The sequence below is a fragment of the Trachypithecus francoisi genome, unplaced genomic scaffold (genome assembly GCF_009764315.1).
Source record: "Trachypithecus francoisi isolate TF-2019V2 unplaced genomic scaffold, Tfra_2.0 Lachesis_group12, whole genome shotgun sequence".
NCBI classification, from domain to species: domain Eukaryota; kingdom Metazoa; phylum Chordata; class Mammalia; order Primates; family Cercopithecidae; genus Trachypithecus; species Trachypithecus francoisi.
This window is the reverse complement of record NW_022681457.1, coordinates 10,604,171-10,624,589: the sequence shown is the minus strand read 5'-3', so window position 1 is coordinate 10,624,589 and position 20,419 is coordinate 10,604,171. Positions and strand designations below refer to the sequence as shown.

The 20,419-nt window shown below is 56.9% G+C and overlaps 1 protein-coding gene across 1 annotated transcript in view; it reads left to right on the top strand.

The window, feature by feature from the left end:
* The first annotated feature begins 2,976 nt into the window (after positions 1-2,976).
* PPP6R1 (protein phosphatase 6 regulatory subunit 1) overlaps positions 2,977-20,419 on the top strand; it is a 28,306-nt gene continuing 10,863 nt past the window's right edge. The window contains exons 1-9 of the mRNA XM_033224444.1: positions 2,977-3,116; positions 14,490-14,722; positions 15,905-16,091; positions 16,181-16,318; positions 16,398-16,463; positions 19,076-19,188; positions 19,285-19,398; positions 19,938-20,100; positions 20,186-20,338. Coding sequence (XP_033080335.1) covers positions 14,496-14,722; positions 15,905-16,091; positions 16,181-16,318; positions 16,398-16,463; positions 19,076-19,188; positions 19,285-19,398; positions 19,938-20,100; positions 20,186-20,338 — 1,161 coding nt within the window. The 5' untranslated portion in view covers positions 2,977-3,116; positions 14,490-14,495. The remainder of the gene's footprint in view (positions 3,117-14,489; positions 14,723-15,904; positions 16,092-16,180; positions 16,319-16,397; positions 16,464-19,075; positions 19,189-19,284; positions 19,399-19,937; positions 20,101-20,185; positions 20,339-20,419) is intronic.

Here is a 20,419-nt window from a genome sequence, read left to right as displayed (position 1 = left end):
GGATTATGTGACTTTATTTGATCAACGGACAGTGGCGGATGGGAGGCCACCGGAGACTTGAAATATGCTAACACAGTTGGGCTTCATTGATGTGTACCTGCCTTTTATTATGAGATGGCGCGTGAAAGATGGGGAGCAGAACCAGTCTTACCAACCTTCATACCTGCAGCTCCAAACTGTGCACATGACACACGCTACTGAGACTGTCATGCAACAATAGGTAACACAGGGACCGAACAACACTGTGTTCAACAAAAACTCTAGAAATAGCAGAGACCGGAAGAGACATGGCTGAAAAACCAAACTGCTGACAAGTGTTCATTAGTGAATGCTGGTGAAAGTGACAAAGGTTGAAGCAATCAGGGCTGGGCACGGCGGTTCATGCCTGTAATCCCAGCACTTTGAGAGGCTGAGGCAGGCGGGTCACGTGAGGTCAGGAGTTCGAGACCATCCCGGCCAACATGGAGAAACCCCATCTCTACTGAAAATACAATAATTAGGCCAGGCGCAGTGGCTCACACCTGTAATCCCAGCACTTTGGGAGGCGGATCACAAGGTTAGGAGTTCAAGACCAGCCCGGCCAACATAGTGAAACCCCGTCTCTACTAAAAATACAAAAATTAGCCGAGTGTGGTGGCGAGCACCTGTAGTCCCAGCTACTCAGGAGACTGAGGCAGGAGAATCACTTGAACCCAGGAGGCAGAGGTTGCAGTGAGCTGAGACCACACCATTGCACTCCAGCCTGGGTGACAGAGTGAGACTCTCAAAAAAAAAAAAAAGCCAGGAGTGGTGGTGCACGCCTGTAATCCCAGCTACTCAGGAGGCTGAGGCACGAGAATCACTTGAACACGGGAGGCAGAGGTTGCAGTGAGCCAAGATCATGCCACTGCACTCCAGCCTCTGTCTCAAAAAATAAATAAATAAATAAAAATAAAAAGCTAACAGATGTGAAGGACAAATGGATTGGATTTTTTTTTTTTTTTTTTTTGAGGCAGTCTTGCTCTGTTGCCCAGGCTGGAGTGCAGTGGCGCGATGGCGCGATCTCGGCTCACTGCAAGCTCCGCCTCCCGGGTTCACGCCATTCTCCTGCCTCAGCCTCCCGAGTAGCTGGGACTACAGGCGCCCGCCACCACGCCCAGCTAATTGTCTTGTATTTTTTAGTGGAGACGGGGTTTCACTGTGTTAGCTAGGATGGTCTCGATTTCCTGACCTTGTGATCCGCCTGCCTCGGCCTCCCAAAATGCTGAGATTACAGGCGTGAGCCACCGCCCCTGGCCTTTTTTTTTTTTTTTTTACTGCAACATCTGCCTCCTGGATTCAAGCAATTCTCCTGCCTCAGCCTCCCAAGTAGCTGGGATTACAGACGCACACCGCCACGTCCGGCTTTTTTTGTGTATTTTAGTAGAAACGGGGTTTCACCGTGTTGCCCAAGCTGGTCTTGAACTCCTGAGCTCACGCAATCCGCCCTCCTCGGCCTCCCAAAGTGCTGGGATTACAGGCGTGGAGTCTGCAACTCCTGAGCTCAGGTACACGCCTAAGCCACCGCGCCAGGCCCTTTGTTTTTGAGGCAGTTTCTCGTTCTGTCTCCTAGGCCGGAGTGCACTGGTGCAATCCGGCTCACTGCAGCCTGGGCTCAAGCGATTCCCCTGCCTTAGCCTCCCGAATAGCTGAGGCCACAGGCGCGGACCACCATGCCCAACTAATTTTTTAAATTTTCTTTTGTAGAGACGGGGGTTTCCCTAGGCTGCCCAGGGTGGTCTCGAATTCCTGGACTCATGCCATCCTCCTGCCTTGGGCCTCCCAAAGTGCTGTGATTACAGGCGTGACCCACCGCGCCCGGCCAATTTGCAATCTTAAAAAAAAAAAAAAAGTTCCTCGCGCCCACACGATTTTTACAGTAGGCCTCTTACATGGGCAGGGAGGGGGTCCTATTAAAGTTGGGGAAACTGAGGCCCAAAGCCACATGGGGCCTTCATCAATCTAGACACAAGGTCTAGGAGGTCTCTTTCAGTTGATGCTATTAGAGGCGGCTTTGGGCGGAACTGGCAACACTAGCGACCCGGCCGGGGATATCGCCAGCAAATGGAAAGGACTGAGGGTTCCTGAGGCTCGCAGGCCACTTAGCACGAGAGCCGGGCGGGACTAAGGCGCCTGGCCTTGGCTGGAGTGTAAACCAGGTCTGGATTTCACAAAAGCCCGACCCTGGAGCCAAAGCCGGAGAGATAAGAGCGAACGGATTTCCAAACGGAGCGAGTGGGAAGGGAAATCCTGGAGTGGAACATTCACGGGGACTTGGAACGGAGCCGGTGCGCAGCTCCGGCTCATTGTGCTGTCTGGGTTTATTTCGGGCCAGACCGTTGGCACCAACGGGCGCAAGCGCGTCTACGTCGGCGGGGTTCAGGAGTGGGCGGGGTCGGAAGCAGGCGGGCGCACGCGCACTGCACCGCCCAAGCGTGCGGCCCCCTCCCGCACCTGCGCACCGAGACAGCCGCGGGAGGGCGGGGCTTCCTGCGTCGTCTTGCGCTAGGGGGATTGTGGGATAGTGGCGGAGGGAGCCGGGCAGCGGAGGCCCTGAGGCGGGCCGCAGCGCCCGGAGACTGAGCGGCTTTGGGGAAGGGGCGGTTAAGGAAGTAGGCCTCGGCTTCCGTCGGTCGCTGCTCGGCTCTGCGGCCCGTTTGGTCCGCGGAGGAGGACGTCTTCCCCTCCCGCGGGGCGCTGGGTTGGACTGTGGAAACCGAGGCAACTTCCCCCGTCTTCCCGGCTGAGGCGCCTGCGCGGGCCTCGCGACCGGGCTCGCCCGCAACCCGCTTTGGCCGGCGCGCCCACCTCGCCTGCGAACCCCGGAGGCGCCTACGCGGACTCGTGACACCCCCGGCCCGCCGGCAACCCCACCCGGCGCTGACCCCCTCAATTCTGCAGGACCCGGCGCGCGAGGACCCCCACGACCCGCGGGCGCCTGCGCGGACCCCGCGAGCCCCGGCGCCTGCGCAAGTCCCCGACGCCGCCCCCGCCCCTACTTACCGGGCCCCGCAGCAGGGGCCGGAGCCGCCGGCGGCGGGGCGGGGGGGGCGCCCCGATGAGCCCCGAGTGCGAGGAGCCGCCGCCCCCCCTCGCAGGTGAGCGGCCCTTGTCGCCCGACCCTGCCTCTCCAGGACCAGGCCCCCACGTCGTCCCTTCTCCGCGTCCCCTCAGGCTTTTCCCTCTCCGGACCCCCGCCGGTCTTTTCTGCTTGGAATCCTTTCCCTCCTTCCTTCGGGTTCCCTCTCCAAGGGCCCCCGTTTCTTCCCCCTCGACCCTCTCCAGTCTGTTAGTCTCTTCTCAGCTCCCCCGCCACCCACGTCTCAGTTTCTTGCCCTCGGCCTTTTCCCACCCGCTCTCTTTGCAGCTGCGCTCCCCAGTCCCTGAGCCTCAGCTCCGCTCTCTTGCCTCTCTGGCCGGTCCCCCGGCTCCCCAGGAGTCTTTACCCCTGGTTACCCTGGACTTTGCCCGCTTACACCCATCTCTCTCGCCCCAATCTCTGCCCCGCCGCCTCTTCCGCGGCGCAGCCGCCTCAGATCCGTTGCCTGTCACCCCGGAGCTCAGGACTGGAGGAGCGGGGCTTGTCTTCACCTTGACCGACCCTCTCCCGCCTCCGGTTTCTTGTGCGAGGGACCTGGGAGCGGGGCTTCTCTGGAACAGCCACCACTCGGGCCTGCTTCAGTGAGATGAAGCCTGCTGAGGGCAGGCAGGGCGCCTGGCGCTGGGCTCCGAGGAGGGATCGTCAGCCCTAGGCCCTGCCCTGGAGGTGGGGCCGGTCCCTGGAGGCGGGGGACAAAGGCAGAGCCGGACAGTCACAATTCCTGTGTGTTGTGATGGAGGTAACTTAGGGAGCTGCAGGGGGCCACAGAGCGCAAGGCACTGGTGAGACTGGCTGGCTGGATGGCTTTTTCTGTCTAGGAAGGATGAGTAGGAGGTGACAGATGGAGAGTGGGAAGAAGGGCCTTCCGGGAGGGGGGAAGGAGCAGCACGTGCAGCTATGTCAAGGAAGGAAGGTCGGAGTCCTGAGTGAAGATGTGTAGGGAGGGTGAGGGGCAGAGTAGCTCGGCCTGGGGTGCTTGTCCAGGCCTTGAATGGGACCTCTGGTTGGGGTCTTTCTTGCTGGCTCTTTGTACACACAGACATGACCATAAACACCCGCCTGAAAGGCAAGATGTTTCAGTAAAGGAAGCTGCGTAGACTGTCAGGTGCGGTACTGGGTTCACAGTTGTAGAGCAACTGCAGTGGGATTTCATCCAGCCCAAGGGCTAGGAGCTAACCATCACCGTGCCCTGCAAATGCAGCAAGGACTGGAGATGGCCTGAAGAACCCGTGATGAGGACTTGGTTTACATCCATGCACAACACACGTGGAAATGCTCACGGCGCCCGGCCACGTGTGCTTACTAGTGGTGGAATGGCTGTTGGAGCTGCTTGTGCTGTTGAAAATGTTATGCTTTTTTTTTTTTTACCTTTTGCTCAACATGTATCATTTTGCATAAGTGACATGAGACCACCTAACTCTAGTTCTGGGATTGGGATCATGAGAAGGCAGTCCAGCTAATTGTTAGAGGAGCTTTTGTCAGACAGACCTAGGCCGAGTCTGGCGTCTGCCTTTCCCAGTGCTGAGACCTTGGACAGGTTGTTGTTCATCTGTAAGTGGAGATAGCAGACTGCTCTCCTCAGAGGGTAGTTCTAGGGATTAAGTGCAAGGTTTGTAGAAGCCTGTGGCAGAATGCAAGGTACATTGTGCTCTGCAATCAGTAGCTCTTTGGATGATGATGATTTTGAGACTGGGTTTTGCTCCTTTGCCCAGCCTGGAGTGCAGCGGTCTAATCATTGCTCACTGCAGCCTTGAACTCCTGGACTCAAGTGATCTTCCCACCTCAGCCTCCTGAGTAGCTGGGACTACAGGCACGTGCTGCAATGCTTGCTCAATTTTTGTATTTTTTGTACACGCCCGGCTAATGTTTGTATTTTTTGTAAAGACTGGGTCTTGCTATGGTGCCTTGCCGTGGTGCCCAGGCTGATTTCGAACTTGTGGGCTCAAGCAAGTCCTCCTGCCTAGTCTCCCAGAGAGCTGGGATTATAGGTGTGGGACACCATATCTGGCCGTTCTTTTGATTGTTATTTGATTTGGGAGTGTCTGTTGCAGTGGTTCTCAGCTGGGGACAATTGGCGATATCTGGAGATATTTTTGGTTGTTCCAACTGGGGGGAGTGCTGCTGGTATCTGGTGAGTGGAGGTGGAGGCCAGGGATGTTGCTAAGTGTCCTCCAATGCACGGGCAGTCCCAGCACCAAAAAGAACTGTCCAGCCCAAATGTGGGCAGCGCAGTGGAGGAGAGCTTTGCTCCACTGCTGGGGTGTTGTGTGTCGTTGTGACTCATGAACTGTGTGTTGTTGAGTTGTGTATTGCGAGTTGCCACCATCTTTGTGGCCGTTAGCTTTTGTTGGTTCATCTACTGTTTCTTTCCATTAGAGGAGAATCTGCTTGTCTGGTACCCTCCCCTTTTTTTTTTTCTGGGATGTGTGGCCCAGTGATCTTAACAGAACACCTTTCTCTGGCTTCAGTTTTCATTCATTCAACAAGTAGCTTTAGTTGGGCCTGGCCTTACGCTAGATCCTGGGAAGTCAGCATGTTTCAGGGGGAGGCAGATGACTGAACAGGTACATCCTGTCACAGAGCCGAGGCTCATGTGCTGTCCTAGGGTGACTGTGGCATGCTGTGGAAGCAGTGTGGAGCAGGCCCCTAACACAGATGCAGTGGGGAGGCTCCCTAGAGGAAGTGGTGTCTGTGTGGGGGCCTGAAGGACCCAGGAGGAGCTAGTCAGGCTCGAAGAGCTCAGGGAAGGAGGAGGGAGCGGCCCAGTCTGGGCCGAGGGCAGTCAGGTGTGGTACCCACGTGGGAGATAGCAAGAGATGAGGTGAGAGAGGCCTGGGAGCTTTGGTGAGAGTGAGGGGCCTTCCCAGAGTAGGAATCACTCGGCACTCGGCTTGGTGGGGCTCACCCGCCTTTCCATACCAAACCGTGGTTTTTCCTTTGCACGCCAGTTTTGTGGGTCTTTCTCCACAGGGTGCTGCCTTACAGTAGCCCCATCTGTGAGGTATTTCCCGGAGAAGGAAACTGGGGCTCGGTGGGGTGAGGTCCTTGGTCTAGGCCACAGAGATTTCAGTTTGGGGAGGTAAAATGGGAATGCAAGCTCTTCTGACTTCGGATCACATTGTAACACTAACTCTGCCCCATTCTGTGTTTCCAAAGAGCTATTTCAAAATCTGTTTGTTGGTCTTTTCCTTTTTTTCCTTTAAACCTGTGGCCAGTTCAGGAGACGATCTGAATGTGGGCGTTCAAGTCTCCGTCCCAGTCCTTGGCCAGTGTTTCTAGACTCTTCTGTTTCCCAGTTATTCCATCCCCTGGGGTTGGACCAGGGCTGCCAGCTCCCTTGGGAGGGTGTGCTTCTCGGGCCAGAGGGGGAGCCACTGAGGGTCCTCTTTAAGTGGGGACCCTCCCCAAGGCTTTCCCAAGCCACAGGAAAGCCCTCGCTCATCATCATCTTGGGTCTTGGACAGGTCCCCTTCTACCAAATTGGTGTCCCTGATTCCTGCTTGCTGAGTGGGTGGTGCTGGGTTCTGCAGCCGGCACACCCCATAGGTCCTGCTCAGAGGTGGTGGGGTGGCCATTACTGTCACTGCGTCCCTGGAATTGGGTGTTCCCAAACCCCTTTCAGATTTGGCTGAGAGCTGACGGAGGCTTGGGGGACGTTAGAGGGAGATGGTCTTGCTGTCCTCGGGACTCTGGGCCCTTGAAGGAGCCGGGTGCTGGCCGACCTGCTGCTGGTAGCAGGCTGTTTCCCTTCCTAGGGTACTGGCCAGGGGGCCAGGCGTTGGAGCTTCCGCTGAGCGTGGGGGCAGCTCAGGCGGCTGTCTCTGGAGGCCCCCGGGGCCTTTGTGCCCTGGCCTCCATTTCTGGGTGCTCAGGGGTCAGCGCGGGTTGAGGAGGGGTGACAGATGAAGCGTGGGCCCATCAGTCCCCTGGCGGCAGAGCTGTGTTTGGACGGATGCCTGCAGCAGTGGGGATGGCTTTGTGGGAGCCGCAGTTAGTGCCTGTCCGAGCAGGGGAAGGAAGGGGCTGTTAGGCCCTTGAGGGGTGCCTGGTGTTGAAGGCCCTGGAACACCACAGCAAAATAAGAAACCAGAGGCAATAGTGCAGAGCTGGTGGAGGGAGAACGGCAGAGGTAGTTTTCGTTTTTAATGGCTTCCTTTCTCATTTACAATTTCCCCTTCTTCCGTTTGCAGCCAGACTCTTGGTTTTCAAACGGTAGCTAAACACTAGTGGTAGTCACTTCCGCTTTCTTGAAGTTGCTAAAAGTTGCAAAGAATGGGGGTGGCGGGGTGCATGGCGCCTGCAGTAGTATCCGAATAGTCTGAGGAAAAGTACTTGAGTCACTTAGGCAAATGGGTAGAGTCTTTCTCCTGCTCCTCTGTGTTTAGCACCATCACCTTTGGGGTAGTGACGGTCCCTACCTGTCCTGCCAGGAAGCGTCTGGACGTGGCCTCAGGGTTGGACCGGAAGGGACTTGCACCTGCCGAGCTCCTGCTGTGTCAGGGCCACCTGCTTTAGCTCTGTGCCTTTTCACAGCAGCCCGCCCTGGTGGGCTGTGTCTCGTTTTCACGGATGAGGAAACGAGACTCAGAGAAGTCAAGGGCCTGCCCAGGTTCACCTAGTTAGAGAGTGAGCGTGAAACCCACCTCTCCTGCCCCATTCCCAGGGGTTCTAGCAGGCTTCATTAAGTTGGGAGAGGGGACTGAGAGGGCTTCAGGCCATAGTGCATTCAGAGTTTGTGGTGGGAGAAAGTTTTTTTTTCTCTTTTTTTCTGTTCTTCCGTATTTGCATCTTCATTCTGTTTAGAGTCTGAGAATTGAGGTTTGTAGAGTGTCGACCACCCGATTGCGTTTGAGCCTTTCTGTCTACTCTGGTTTTCAGAGGAGTCACTTGAGGGGGAGAGTTCAAGGGACTGTCTGGGTTCTCGGGGCCAAGGTTCTTGGATGCCACGCACCAGCAAGCACCCTCCTGTCTCGTTCTGGCAGCCCCTGCCCCAGTTCTCTGGGGAGCTGGGTTTGGAGGGGAAGCCTGATGCTTACCATCCCCAAAGCAGAGGCTTAGTCTGTAGCAGGGGTAGGAGGTTTGGGGGCCGAGGGCTATGGCCTGTGCCCTTTAATCAGGTATCTTGGAAGTGAACGGTGGGCCTCAGTATGAGAATTTCTGCCTCTTGTTTAGAGACCAGGGCATCCTGGAAGCCTCTTGCTAGCCATGTGGCTCTGCCACTCTGGGCCCCTTTTCCACATGAAACTGTCGGAATAATAAGAATTCTTCACTTGGTCTTGCTGTGGAGCTGAGACAAGTGTCTGCAAGTGCAGGTTCATGGATTTTCTACAGATGCGGGCTTGATGCTGCTCCTATCCTGCCCCCATAGTGGAGTGGCTCACCTAGCTTAGGGCTGTTGGTGGTGAGGGATGGGGAAGGGGTAACCTGGGTGAGTGCCCCAGGGCGGAGCCTTGGCAGCTTCACTCTGTGGACGCTGGGGCATAGTACAAGGCCTGAGCCTGGCCCGGGCTCTGGCCCTGCCATGGCCGGTGGCCTGAGGCAGGTTTTTTTTTTTTTTTTTTGGCAACAGTTTTTATTGAGGTTTTCCATACAGTTCATCCATTTAGAGTATACAGCCAGGAGTGGTGGCTCACGCCTATAAGCCTAGCACTTTGGGAGGCTGAGGCAGGTGGATCACTTGAGGTCAGGCATTCAAGACCAGCCTGGCCAACGTGGTGAAACCCCATCTCTACTAAAAAAAAAATACAAAAATTAGGCCGGGCATGGTGGCTCATACCTGTAATCCCAGCACTTTGTGAGGCCGAGGCAGGCGGATCACAAGGTCAGGACTTCAAGACCAGCCTGGCCAATACGGTGAAACCCCGTCTTTATTAAAAAAAAAAAAATACAAAAAAAAAAAATTAGCCGTGCCTGTTGGCGCATATCTGTAATCCCAGGTACTCAGGAGGCTGAGGCAGGAGAATTGCTTGAACCCGGGAGGCGGAGGTTGCAGTGAGCCGAGATTGCGCCACTACACTCCAGCCTCGGTGACAGCGCGAGACTCTGTCTCAAAAAAAAATCAGCCAAGCATGGTGTTGCGCGCTTGTAGTCCCCACTACTCGGGAGGCTGAGGCAGGAGAATTGCGTGAACCGGGGAACTGGAGGTTGCAGTGAGCCCAGATCACGCCATTGTACTCCAGCCTGGGCAACAGAGTGAGACTCTGCCTCAAGAAAAACAATAATAAATAAAGTATACAATTCAGTGGTTCTTAGTATATTCACAACATTGTGGAAACATCACCATCATTGATTTTGGAACTTTTTAAAAATCACCCTTTCCTTTCAGGAATGTCCCCCAAACCCCTCCAGCTCCTGAAAGCCTGTAATCTCCTTTCTGTCTCTATGAATTTGCCTGTTCTGGATGCTTCACGTAGGTGGAAGTCTGTGGCGTGTGGTTCCTTGGGACTGGCTTTGCTGGTGTGGCGCGGTCAGCCTTTCGGCCTGCCTGGTCTCCCACGGAGAAAGAGGCTCTGTGTGTGCTTGCCACGTCTCGGTGCTTCGCTCGCCACAGCCTTAGGCCGGAAATTGGCAGAGTCATGATGAATTTGGCGGTTGCCCCTTGAGATTATTCTGGTCCCAGGTACACCCAGATCAGGAAATCCATGCCCCCTCCCGCTGCCGTCAGCACGCTGGTGAGTCACCTTTGCTAAGCCTGAGTTTTCTCATCTGTGACATGGACACTTGATGGTCGGCCTGTCGCATTCCTTGTCAAGTGGGATGGGAAGTAGGGGATGGTCCCTCGAGGAGGTCTAGCATCTGGGCAGAAGTGGGGAGGTGGGGAGTTACCACTGTGCGCTACACAGAGGTTCTCAGAGCAAGGAAAGGACATAGTTGTATTTCCTTGTGAGGTGGTGGTGCCTTCGTCACTCTCGACACAGGGGAAAATACACACCCATTGCCTGCCTGGGTCAGCCGCGAGGGCCAGCCCTAGCCTCCCCAGCCTGCCCAGGGCGGTCTTGCACTTTCCCCCACCTCCTGATTTAGGGACCCTGTAGGAGTGGCTGGGAGAGGCCAGAGTGGGAGTGATTTCACTTTGTCCACGCCCTGACAGGTGCAGCAGCCTCCTTGCCTGGGAGGAGCTGGGGCCTTGTGAAAATGAGGTTTACTTTTCAGCTAATATTTGTGAGCATTTATTGCCAGGGCCGGGTTCCGTGCTAGGTGCCGCCCTCAGATGCCCATGGTAACCTAGGAGGAAGGTTCTGAAGGAAGCATTGTAGAGCTATGAGTGTGTACCTCCGGCGCTTCATTGCTGCGTCATAGACATGCTTCCAGGCGGCAGGTCAGAGTGCACAGCTCAGGGAGACGGTGGTGACAAAGGCGGGGCTGGCTGCTTGAGCCAGGCAGGCCAGGGAAGGCCCTTCTGTGAGGTGAATGCTTGGTAAGAGATCCGAAGATGAGAAGAAGTGAGACAAAAGGAAGACAAAGTTGCTGAGGTAGACCCAAGCTTTGTGTGTTCTGGAAACAGAAGGCCAGCGTGGCCTGGGCGAGTAGGGATGGGAGGCCATGGAGAGTCCCAGGCGCTGACCTGATGAGAGGGCGGGTCTGATTTTACCTTCAGCACGCTCTGCATGGCTGCGGGGAGGGGGACGAGCAGGGGGCACCTACAGTTGAGTGTGGGGGACCTGCTGTCACGTGGTGGTCATGCAGGCAAAGGGGTGGAATGGTTATGTTTGGGGAGGTCAGTGGTGCCTGGGTCAGGGTGGGAGGCCTGAGAAGTCCCTAGATTTCTAGTGGTGCCTGGTTGGAGGAGAACTCAGGTCTCTGGCCGAGCTGTGCTGTCACAGCTGGTCTGGGAGGACCTGAGGACCGCAGCCCTCCACCCCGAATCCAGGGGAGTCTGTTGAGTAAGCACTAGGAGCTGGGGACGAGGCAGACAGGGAGCTTACCATCCAGACGGGTCCCTCCAGGGTGGGCCTGGAAATGACAGGCTCCTCCCTGAGATGAGAGGCGGGGTCACTGTGGCCAGGGCTGGTCCCTCAGGCAGAGTGAGTGCTGGAGCCGGCCCAGCCGGAACTCGCTCGTTCATCCCATAAGTGTCCACTACACAGGCCCTGTGCTTGACAAGGGCTCTGCACCCTGAGAATTCAACTTCTAAAGGCTGAGAGTGCCGGCTTCACTGCCCGCCCACCCCTAGATTGGGGCATGGCCGTTTACTTCAGTGTGCCTCAGTTTCCTCTCCTGTAAAATGAGGCGGTTCCCTGGAGGGTGGTTGTGAGAGTTGGTGGAGGTAATGGCTGTGAAGTCCTGTTTAGAGCAGTCAGCACAGGGCAGGTGCCGGAGCACCCCGGCCGGTACCATCGACACCATTGCCTGGAGTGCCTGGGATGCCCCCATCCACCCAGATCCGCAGGGCTTCTGGACAGCCATCCAGCACTGTGCCTCAGGCAGCCACGGGCTCTGCAGGAGACACCTGAAGTGGCAGCCCCAGGAGCACTGGCGAGGTGGTGTGGGGCACGGCCTCCCCAGGGCACTGGGGTCACCGTGGGCACGGAGGTCAGTCTGTGAGCTGGCTGGGCAGGGGCATCGGAGCCTGGATGCAGGCTTGGTGGAGTGCACATCACTGAGCAGGTAGAGGTACTCATGATTGTGCTTTAAAAGAATTTTTTTTTTTTCCGAGACCGAGTGTTGCTCTGTCACCCAGGCTGGAGTGCGGTGGTGCAATCTTGGTTCACTGCAACCTCCACTCCTGGATTCAGGCGATTCTCCCGCCTCAGCCTCCCAAGTAGCTGGGACTACAGGCACCCAACACTACACTTGGCTAATTTTTGTATTTTTAGTAGAAATGGAGTTTCACCATGTTGGCCAGGCTCGTTTCAAACTCCTGACCTCGGGTGATCTGCCCGCCTGGGCTTCCCAAACTTCTGGGATTATAGGTGTGAGCCACTGCGCCCGACCCTAGAAGGAATATTGGGAGTCTGGGCGTGGTGGCTTACGCCTGTAATCCCAACACTTTGGGAGGCCCAGGTGGGCGGATCACCCAAGGTTAGGAGTTCGAAACCAGCCTGGCCAACATGGTGAAACCCTATCTCTACTAAAATACAAAAATTAGCTGGGTGTGGTGGCAGATGCATGTAGTACCAGCTACTGGGGAGGCTGAGGCGGGAGAATCGCCTGAACCCGGGAGGTGAAGGTTGCAGTGAACCTAGATTGTGCCACTACACTCCAGCCTGGGCGACAGAGTGAGACTCCGTCTCAAAGAAAAAGGATTATTGGGAAAAGTGGACTGGTGAGGGGTAAGAGGTGAGTCACTGGGTGCTGTGGACTGGGACCTGGCAGACCCCCCAGAGGAGCAGGGGTTCAAATGCCTGGAGGCTGCTGCTGTCTCCCCCAGTCCTCCCGCTGCCGCCGTGACTGTCATTGGTCACAGAACTCTTCCCTCTGCTCCACTCTCAAATGTCATTGGCCAGGTTTAGGGACCCATAGTGTCATATCAAGGTTATTGCCAGCCCGGAGTCACCGAGGCAGACCGGCAGCCTGGGAGCGAGGTCTGGACTGCAGCCTCCCGCGCTGAGCCCAGCCTTAGGGTGGTCAGGGTGGATGAGCGAGGAGATCCTGGCCCCAGGCTGGCCTGGCTTCAAGTTAGGCAGGAAGGAGAGGAAAGGAGGCCCAGGCAGCGTTTGACCTGCCTGAGGCCATGTGTGGGACTCTGTGCTGCCTGTTATCAGCCCGGACTGCTCCCCTAAGCTCGGACGCAGTCTCTTCCCTGGGCCTGGTGCTCCATGTCTCCCTGTGTCTTCCCTGGGGTCTGGGACTGAGTCAGGCCTGGGGGCTGGTGGGCACTGAGGTGACAGATCAGAGGGGCTCGAGGACATGGTGGAGGCCTGTGCTAAGGGAATGACGGAACTGGAAGAAGCTGCAGAAAGGCGTTGGAGGAAAGGGACTAGCATCTGTGCCTGGGAGTGACGGCGGTGAGGGGCTGCGGGAGAGGCACCCCGGCCTCCCGTGCCGGCTCTGCTCTGTTCCCAGCATGCTTTGGAGTTGGGGGCGGCAGTGGCCTTAGCTGGTGATAGGGTTGTCAGGAGGCCGGTGACGAGCCTGAGCTCTGGTCAGTGTCTTAATTGATGAGAACTCCACAAAGGTTGTCTGCTGGGACCAGATGGCCTTTGAGGTGCCAGGATGCTGCCTGACTTATTGGGCTTTGGGTGCCCCTTGTCCTCTGTGGCGGGGTGATGGCAGCTTGCTTGGGGGCTGCTGGTGAGCTTGGACATCGTGCGTACAGCACACATGCAGAGCCAGGACCATTGTCACCAGGTGCCAAGAGCACATGTCACAGGTGAGCTCTGTAGTGGAAGGTCTGTGTGGAGGCTTTGTAGGGCTCTGCGGAGCAGTGACATAGTACAGGGCAGGGGCTCAGAATGGGGTTGCCTGGCATCTTGTTAATGCTCTGTGTATGTGTCCTTAGTGCCAGTGAGTTCCTGTGCGAGTGTTTAGGGGCTGGAACCAGGCCAAGGAACCAGACACTGTCCTCCAGAGGGCGGGAGCCAGCTCCAGATGGGGACAGGGTCAGGGCTGGGTGTTGCTAGCTTTGTTCTTCCTCTGTAGAATCTGTCTATCCCACCCTGGGTTCCTTCAGGTCCTGGTCAGTGACTATTCTGGGAGCTCCTCCCTTCCAACTTTTCCTCTTCCTTATTCCAGCCCAGGTGCTGGGTGAGAGGATGGTTGGGGTGTGTTTGTGTGTGAGTGGTGTCCAGGCAACGGCCACAGCCTGGAGACGCACAGACTTCCTCTCTTCCGCCTGCCACCGCCCCATGCCTCCCACGCAGCCTTGGGTGATTTGCTGGGCCAAGTAGCAGCCGTGTGCTGAAAGTCATTGGGCGTTTGACTTTGAACAAATACAGGTTGAAGCAAATTTGAAGCCAGAGGTTCAGGCCCCGCCTCTGCAGTGTCCCACCCAAAAGTAGGGATAGTGGACCCAGACCCTCATGGGGAGACAGGGCCCCAGGCCCCTCAGTGCACAGTGTCCAGCCTCTCCTCACATGCCCTGCACACAGTCCACACTGGGGACTTACACCAGGCCTGAGGCCTCGGGTGTGAAGTGACCCCCCGGACCTCAGGCGAGGTGGCCTGGAGGCTGGAGGTGGGGAAGAGGGGTGGGCTTGAGGGCAGCTGTAGGAGCCTGGTACTCGGTGGGAGCCTTATTAAGCATGAGTGATGGAGGCACTGAGCCTGCGGGCAGTCCCAGCATGGGGCTGGGCTCAGTGTGAGGGAGAGGGCTGGGTCTTGGGGAGAGGCTGTGCCCAAGGTGGGCACTCAGCCCCTGTGGTCAGCCCCTCATCCAGCAGGGACTCCCCTGGGGCATCTGACGCGGCGCTGGTTGTGTCCATGCCTGTAGGGCGCCATGTTTTGGAAGTTTGACCTGCACACAAGCTCACACCTGGACACGCTGCTGGAGCGGGAGGACCTGAGCCTGCCCGAGCTGCTGGACGAGGAAGACGTGCTGCAGGAGTGCAAGGTGGTCAACCGCAAGCTGCTGGACTTCCTGCTGCAGCCACCCCACCTGCAGGCCATGGTGGCCTGGGTCACCCAGGAGCCGCCAGCTAGCGGTGAGGAGCGGCTTCGCTACAAGTGAGTTCCCCAGCTCCTGGCCAGCCCGTCCCTATCAGCATCACACATACGTTCACTACGCAAGCCTCACAGCTACCCTGAAATGCATCAGTATCAGTAAACTCCAGTTTGGGGATCAGGAAAGCGAGGCAGGGAGCAGCCAGGCCCCTGCACAAGGCCTCACAGCTCACCGGGTGCAGACCAAGGAGGGCAGTGGCACAGTCACAGGAGCCACAAAGTCACGGGCCCAAGCGATCCTCCCGCCTCAGCCTCCCGAGTAGCTGGGACCACAAGTGTGTGACAACATGCCCGGCTGATTTTTCTCTTTATTCGACACTTTTTATTTATTTTTTATTAAAAAAATTTTTTGTGTGTTTGTGAAACATTTGTCTGCTATTGAAGACGCTGTAAGATTACTTATTTTTTAATCCAAGTGACACTCAAAAGACACTTTTTTTTGTTTGTTTTTGGAGACTCACTCTGTCACCAGGTTGGAGTGCAGTGGCATGAGTGGCTCACTGCAACCTCTGCCTCCCGGATTCAAGTGATTCTCCTGCCTCACCCTCCTCAGTAGCTGGGACTATAAGTCACCACACCTGGCTAATTTTTGTATTTTTAGTACAGACGGGGTTTCGCCATGTTGCCCAGGCTGGTCTCGAACTCCTGACCTCAAGTGATAGGCCCGCCTTGGCCTCCCAGAGGGCACCTCCCCACAGTCCTAGAGCAGACTGTGGCCCCTCAGGGCCTTGAGTGGCATGCTGCTGGGGTGGCTCTTGTCTTGGAGCTGTCAGGCACCATGTGAGAGTTTGGAGGAGGGAGGCAGGAGGTGGGGTTGGAAGTTGAGCGAGGTTCCAGGAGTCAGCGGAACTGGGGCAGTGTACGGGCTGCAGGTGAAGCCGCTGAGAGTCAGAAGGGATGAGTGTTAGCTGTTGGGGGATTGGGGAGCACAGGAGCTTCAGGACCAGGCTTGTCTCGGGGGTGGTGAGGAGCCTAGGATGGGGCGGCTGGGTGTTAGCAGGGTAGGGGAGGCCTGGTGTGGGCCCTTATTTCTGCATCAGCCCTGTCCTCTGCCCTGTCGTGCCCTTTCCCCTTCCTGGATGGGGTCTCTGCGGCCCCAGGAACCCAGTGCCCGGTGCAGAGAAGAGGGTAGAGCCTTGCCCCTACCCTGACCTGAGCCCCCACCCGCCTGTGCTTGCCTCCCAGGTACCCCAGTGTGGCCTGCGAGATTCTGACCTCAGACGTACCGCAGATCAATGACGCCCTGGGTGCTGATGAGTCCCTCTTGAACCGGCTCTACGGCTTCCTGCAGAGCACCGGCAGCCTCAACCCACTGCTGGCCAGCTTCTTCAGCAAGGTCATGGGCATCCTCATCAACCGCAAGACGGACCAGGTGCCCTGGCCCCCACCCTGATGCCACCGTGGGGTTGGGGGTGGCAGCTGGGCCAGGCCCTGTGCATGACGCAGCCCATGTGCCCCCAGCTTGTGTCCTTTCTGCGGAAGAAGGATGACTTCGTGGACCTGCTGCTGCAGCACATCGGCACCTCAGCCATCATGGACCTGCTGCTGCGCCTGCTTACCTGTGTGGAGCGGCCCCAGCTGAGGCAGGACGTTGTCAATGTGAGCAGGGCCGGCTCCTCTGGGGGTGGGGGGCTGGGCACGGTGGATGGTGATGCAGCCCCCGCCTTCTCACCCTCAGTGGCTCAACGAGGAGAAGATCGTCCAGCGGCTGATTGAGCAGATCCACCCGTCGAAGGATGAGAATGTGAGTGCTGCCAGTGCCCCTGCAGCTTCCCCTTAGAGTCCGTTCCCCATGCCCAGCTCCCCGCTTTTAAAAGAGGAATTGGGGCTGGACGCGGTGGCTCAAGCCTGTAATTCCAGCACTTTGGGAGGGCAAGGTGGGAGGATTCTTGAGCCCATGAGTTTGAGACCAGCTTGGGCAACATAGTAACACCCGTTTCTACATAAAAACGTAGTCAAGTGTGGTATTGCACACCTGTAGTCCCAGCTACTTGAGAAACTCAGGTAGGAGGATTGCTTGAGCTGGGAGGTCAAGGCTACAGTGAGTCACTCCAGCTTGCACTCCAGCCTGGGTGACAGACCCTGTCTCAAAAAAGGAAAAAAAAGAAATTGGTGAGAAAAGAGAACCTTGAGAACCAGGTATATCCATGCCCTTTGAGAAAAGGAAGGAAAGTTGACTCAAATCATTCTCCCACTTGGGCCTCCGAAAGTGCTGGAAAGGTTTTTTTCATGACCCAGGAACTTGGCACATAATGCCTTGTAGGGAGGGGCCCTCCTCATCACCTGTCCCAGCCCTGGCCCCACATCCTTCCCTGCCCACCCTGACCTGTGCTGTTGCTGGGCCTGGCAGCTTTTTCCCTGTCTCCTGCCTGATTGAACCCCTCGATGTCCTTCTAAGGGTCCATCCAGCAGCCTTGCTTTCAAGGACTCTCACATCCTCCCCTTTAGTTCTGGGGGGGGCCCCACATCCATGTGTTTCTCCAGCTTACGTCTCCATCTCTGTCCTGGTGCCCAGCGCAGGGCCTAGTGTAGAGTAGGTGTTTGTCAAGAGCCTCAGATGTCCAAGGCCACCGGGAGCAACATGTCCCTCCCCATGCCAGCTTCTGCTTCTGAGAGGCGTACAGGCTTGCAGAGCAGAGATAATGGCTCTGGGCTCACCCAGGCTGGGGCCTGTCCCTCTGAGGGCCCTGAGGCATGGCCCAGGAGCAACACAACCAAGCCCTGGCGGCTGCCCATTGGGTTAGACTCAGCTCTGCTTATGCTTTTCTCTTTTGTAGCAGCTTTACTGAGATACAAATTACACAGCATACGACTCACCCACCGAAGCTTACAGTTCAGTGCTTTTAGTGTATTCACAGCTGTGTTCATCATCTTGTTGAATTTAGATTATTTTTTATCACTCCAAAAAACAAGTCCTGCCTGTAATCCCAGCGTTTTGGCAGGTGAGGCTGGAGGATTGCTTGAGCCCAGGAGTTTGAGACTAGCCTGGGCAATATAGCAAGACCTTGTCTCTACAAAAAATTTAAAACTTAGCTGGCATTGGTGGTGCACACCTATAGTCCTAGCTCCTCAAGAGTCTGAGGCAGGAGGATCTCTTGGGCCCAGGAGGTCAAGGCTGCAGCGAGCTACAATGATAACACTGCACTCCAGCCTGGGGTGATGTAGAGGCCGAACCTTTTTTTTTTTGAGACAGAGTCTTGCTCCGTTGCCCAGGCTGGAGTGCAGTTGTGTGATCCCAGGCTGGAGTGCAGTGGTGTGGTCCCAGGCTGGAGTGCAGTGGTGTGGTCTTGCCTCACTGCAGCCTTGACCCCCTGGGCTCAAGCGATCCTCCTGCCTCTGCCACATGAGTGGCTGGAACTACTGGTACCAGCATTCCTGGCTAATTGTTTTGTACTTGTAGACATGGAGTTTTGCCATGTTGCCCAGGCTGCTCTCAAACTCCTGGGCTCAAATGATGCTCCCATCTTGGCCTTTCAAAGTGCTGGGATTATAGACATGTGCCATCACACCCAGCCGAGACCTTTTCTCCAGAAAAAAGAGAAAAAAGGTACCCTGTATTCATTAGCAGCCCCTTCCAATTTTTCCCTTTCTCTTCTCAGCCCCTGGCAACCACCAGACTATTCTGTCTCTGGATTTGTCTTTGGACATTTCATATAAATGGGATCATACACCATGTGGTCTGTGTCTGGTTTCTTTCTCTAGCATGATGTTCTGTGGCTCTTTCACGTGGTTGCGTGGATCAGTTTCACTGTTTTTGTGTTTCATTCACGTGGTTGCGTGGATCAGTTTCACTGTTTTTGTGGCTCATTCACGTGCTTGCGTGGGTCAGTTTCGCTGTTTCTGTGGCTCATTCACGTGGTTGCGTGGGTCAGTTTTGCTGTTTTTGTGGCTCATTCACGTGGTTGTGTGGATCAGTTTTGCTGTTTTTGTGGCTCATTCACGTGGTTGCGTGGATGTTTTGCTGTTTTTGTGCTCATTCACGTGGTTGCGTGGATCAGTTTCACTCCTTTTTCTGGCGGATTAGCCCTCCCCTGTGGGGACAGACCAGGTTAGGCATACCCACTTATCAGTCAAAGCTGTCTGGGTCATTGCGGGCAGTGCTGCCGGCCCTGTGTGCGAGCTCGCGGGCCTTCTGTGGATACCTTCTGTCCTGGGGAACCTTCCTGAGTTCCTGTTCTCTCCACCATCTTCCCTCCAGCAGTTGGTGCCTCTGTGCCCCTCCTTCGTAACATGTGTCCCTGTGTCTGGGTGACCGTTTTTCCCTGGATGGTCAGCTCGGGGGAGGGGCTTCCAGCACCAGGCTACAGAGGGCCTGGTGGCCCAACCAGGATCCTCACCTGTCTCTCCCCATCCCAGCAACATTCCAACGCGTCCCAGTCCCTGTGTGACATCGTCCGCCTGAGCCGGGAGCAGATGATCCAAGTCCAGGACAGCCCAGAGCCCGACCAGCTGCTGGCCACCCTGGAGAAGTGGGTGTGCGGGCGAAGCTAAGGCTGGGGGGAGCTGACTTGGGGATGCCCTGGGCCTCTGGCCCCTCACCCTGACCCCCGCCCCCATCCCCATAGGCAGGAGACGATTGAGCAGCTCTTAAGCAACATGTTCGAGGTGGAGCAGAGCCAGTCTGTCATCGTCAGTGGGATCCAGGTGCTGCTGACCCTGCTGGAGCCCAGGAGGCCGAGGTGAGGGATATGGGCCACAGACCATGCATGCTGCCCATCCCCTGGGACTCTCTGGCCCCTCAGAGGTGGGTCTCAGTGTCCACCAAGTGAAACCACTGCCTCCAAGTGGCGCCTTGCTCTGGTGGCCGCTTGTGCTCCCTGTGCAGTGGACAGTACGGGCCAGAGGGAGGAATGGAATCTTCCTGTCTTGTTTGACAAATGAGGGCGCTGAGGCTGAGGCCACTGCTGCAGTTTGTGTTGGGAGGGACCTCAGGCCCCTGTGTCCCTGCCTTACCAAATAGGCCTCTAGCTTGTTGGGTGTGTCTTCCCACCCTCATCCCTCACCTGTGCCCCCACAGTGGACTGCCAGTGCTGCCACCTGGTGAGCTCCCCACCCCACCCCAGCCAGGCATTGTCTGAAGGGCCTCAGAAGAGAGCGGCGCTGGGGCGTGTGGCTCCTGGTCTTCCTCCAGACCCTGCAGACTCGGTCCTTGCACCTGCTCTGTGTGGGCACACAGGCCGTCTAGGCTCACTCTGCCTTCGACCCTGCCCTGCTGCAGGTCCGAGTCCATGACTGTGAACAACTTCTTCAGCAGTGTGGATGGGCAGCTGGAGCTCCTGGCCCAGGGAGCCCTGGAAAGCACTGTGTCCAGTGTGGGCGCCTTGCACGCCCTGCGCCCGCGGCTCAGCTGCTTCCACCAGCTCCTGCTGGAGCCTCCCAAGGTCAGGGGCGGGGGTTGTGGTCTGCGGGGGGGCGGGGGAAGCAGGAAGCGCAGCCCTTGGGAACCAGGGCTCCCTGTATCTGCAGCTGGAGCCGCTACAGATGACGTGGGGCATGCTGGCTCCGCCTCTGGGCAACACGCGGCTTCACGTGGTCAAGCTCCTGGCCAGCGCCCTGAGCGCCAATGATGCAGCCCTGACGCAGGAGCTCCTGGCACTGGACGTGCCCAACACCATGCTGGTGTGGGACTGGACTGGGCTGGGGGTTCAGGGGCTGGGGTGGGGACTGGACTGGGTGGGGGCTCGGGGGCTGGGGTGGGGA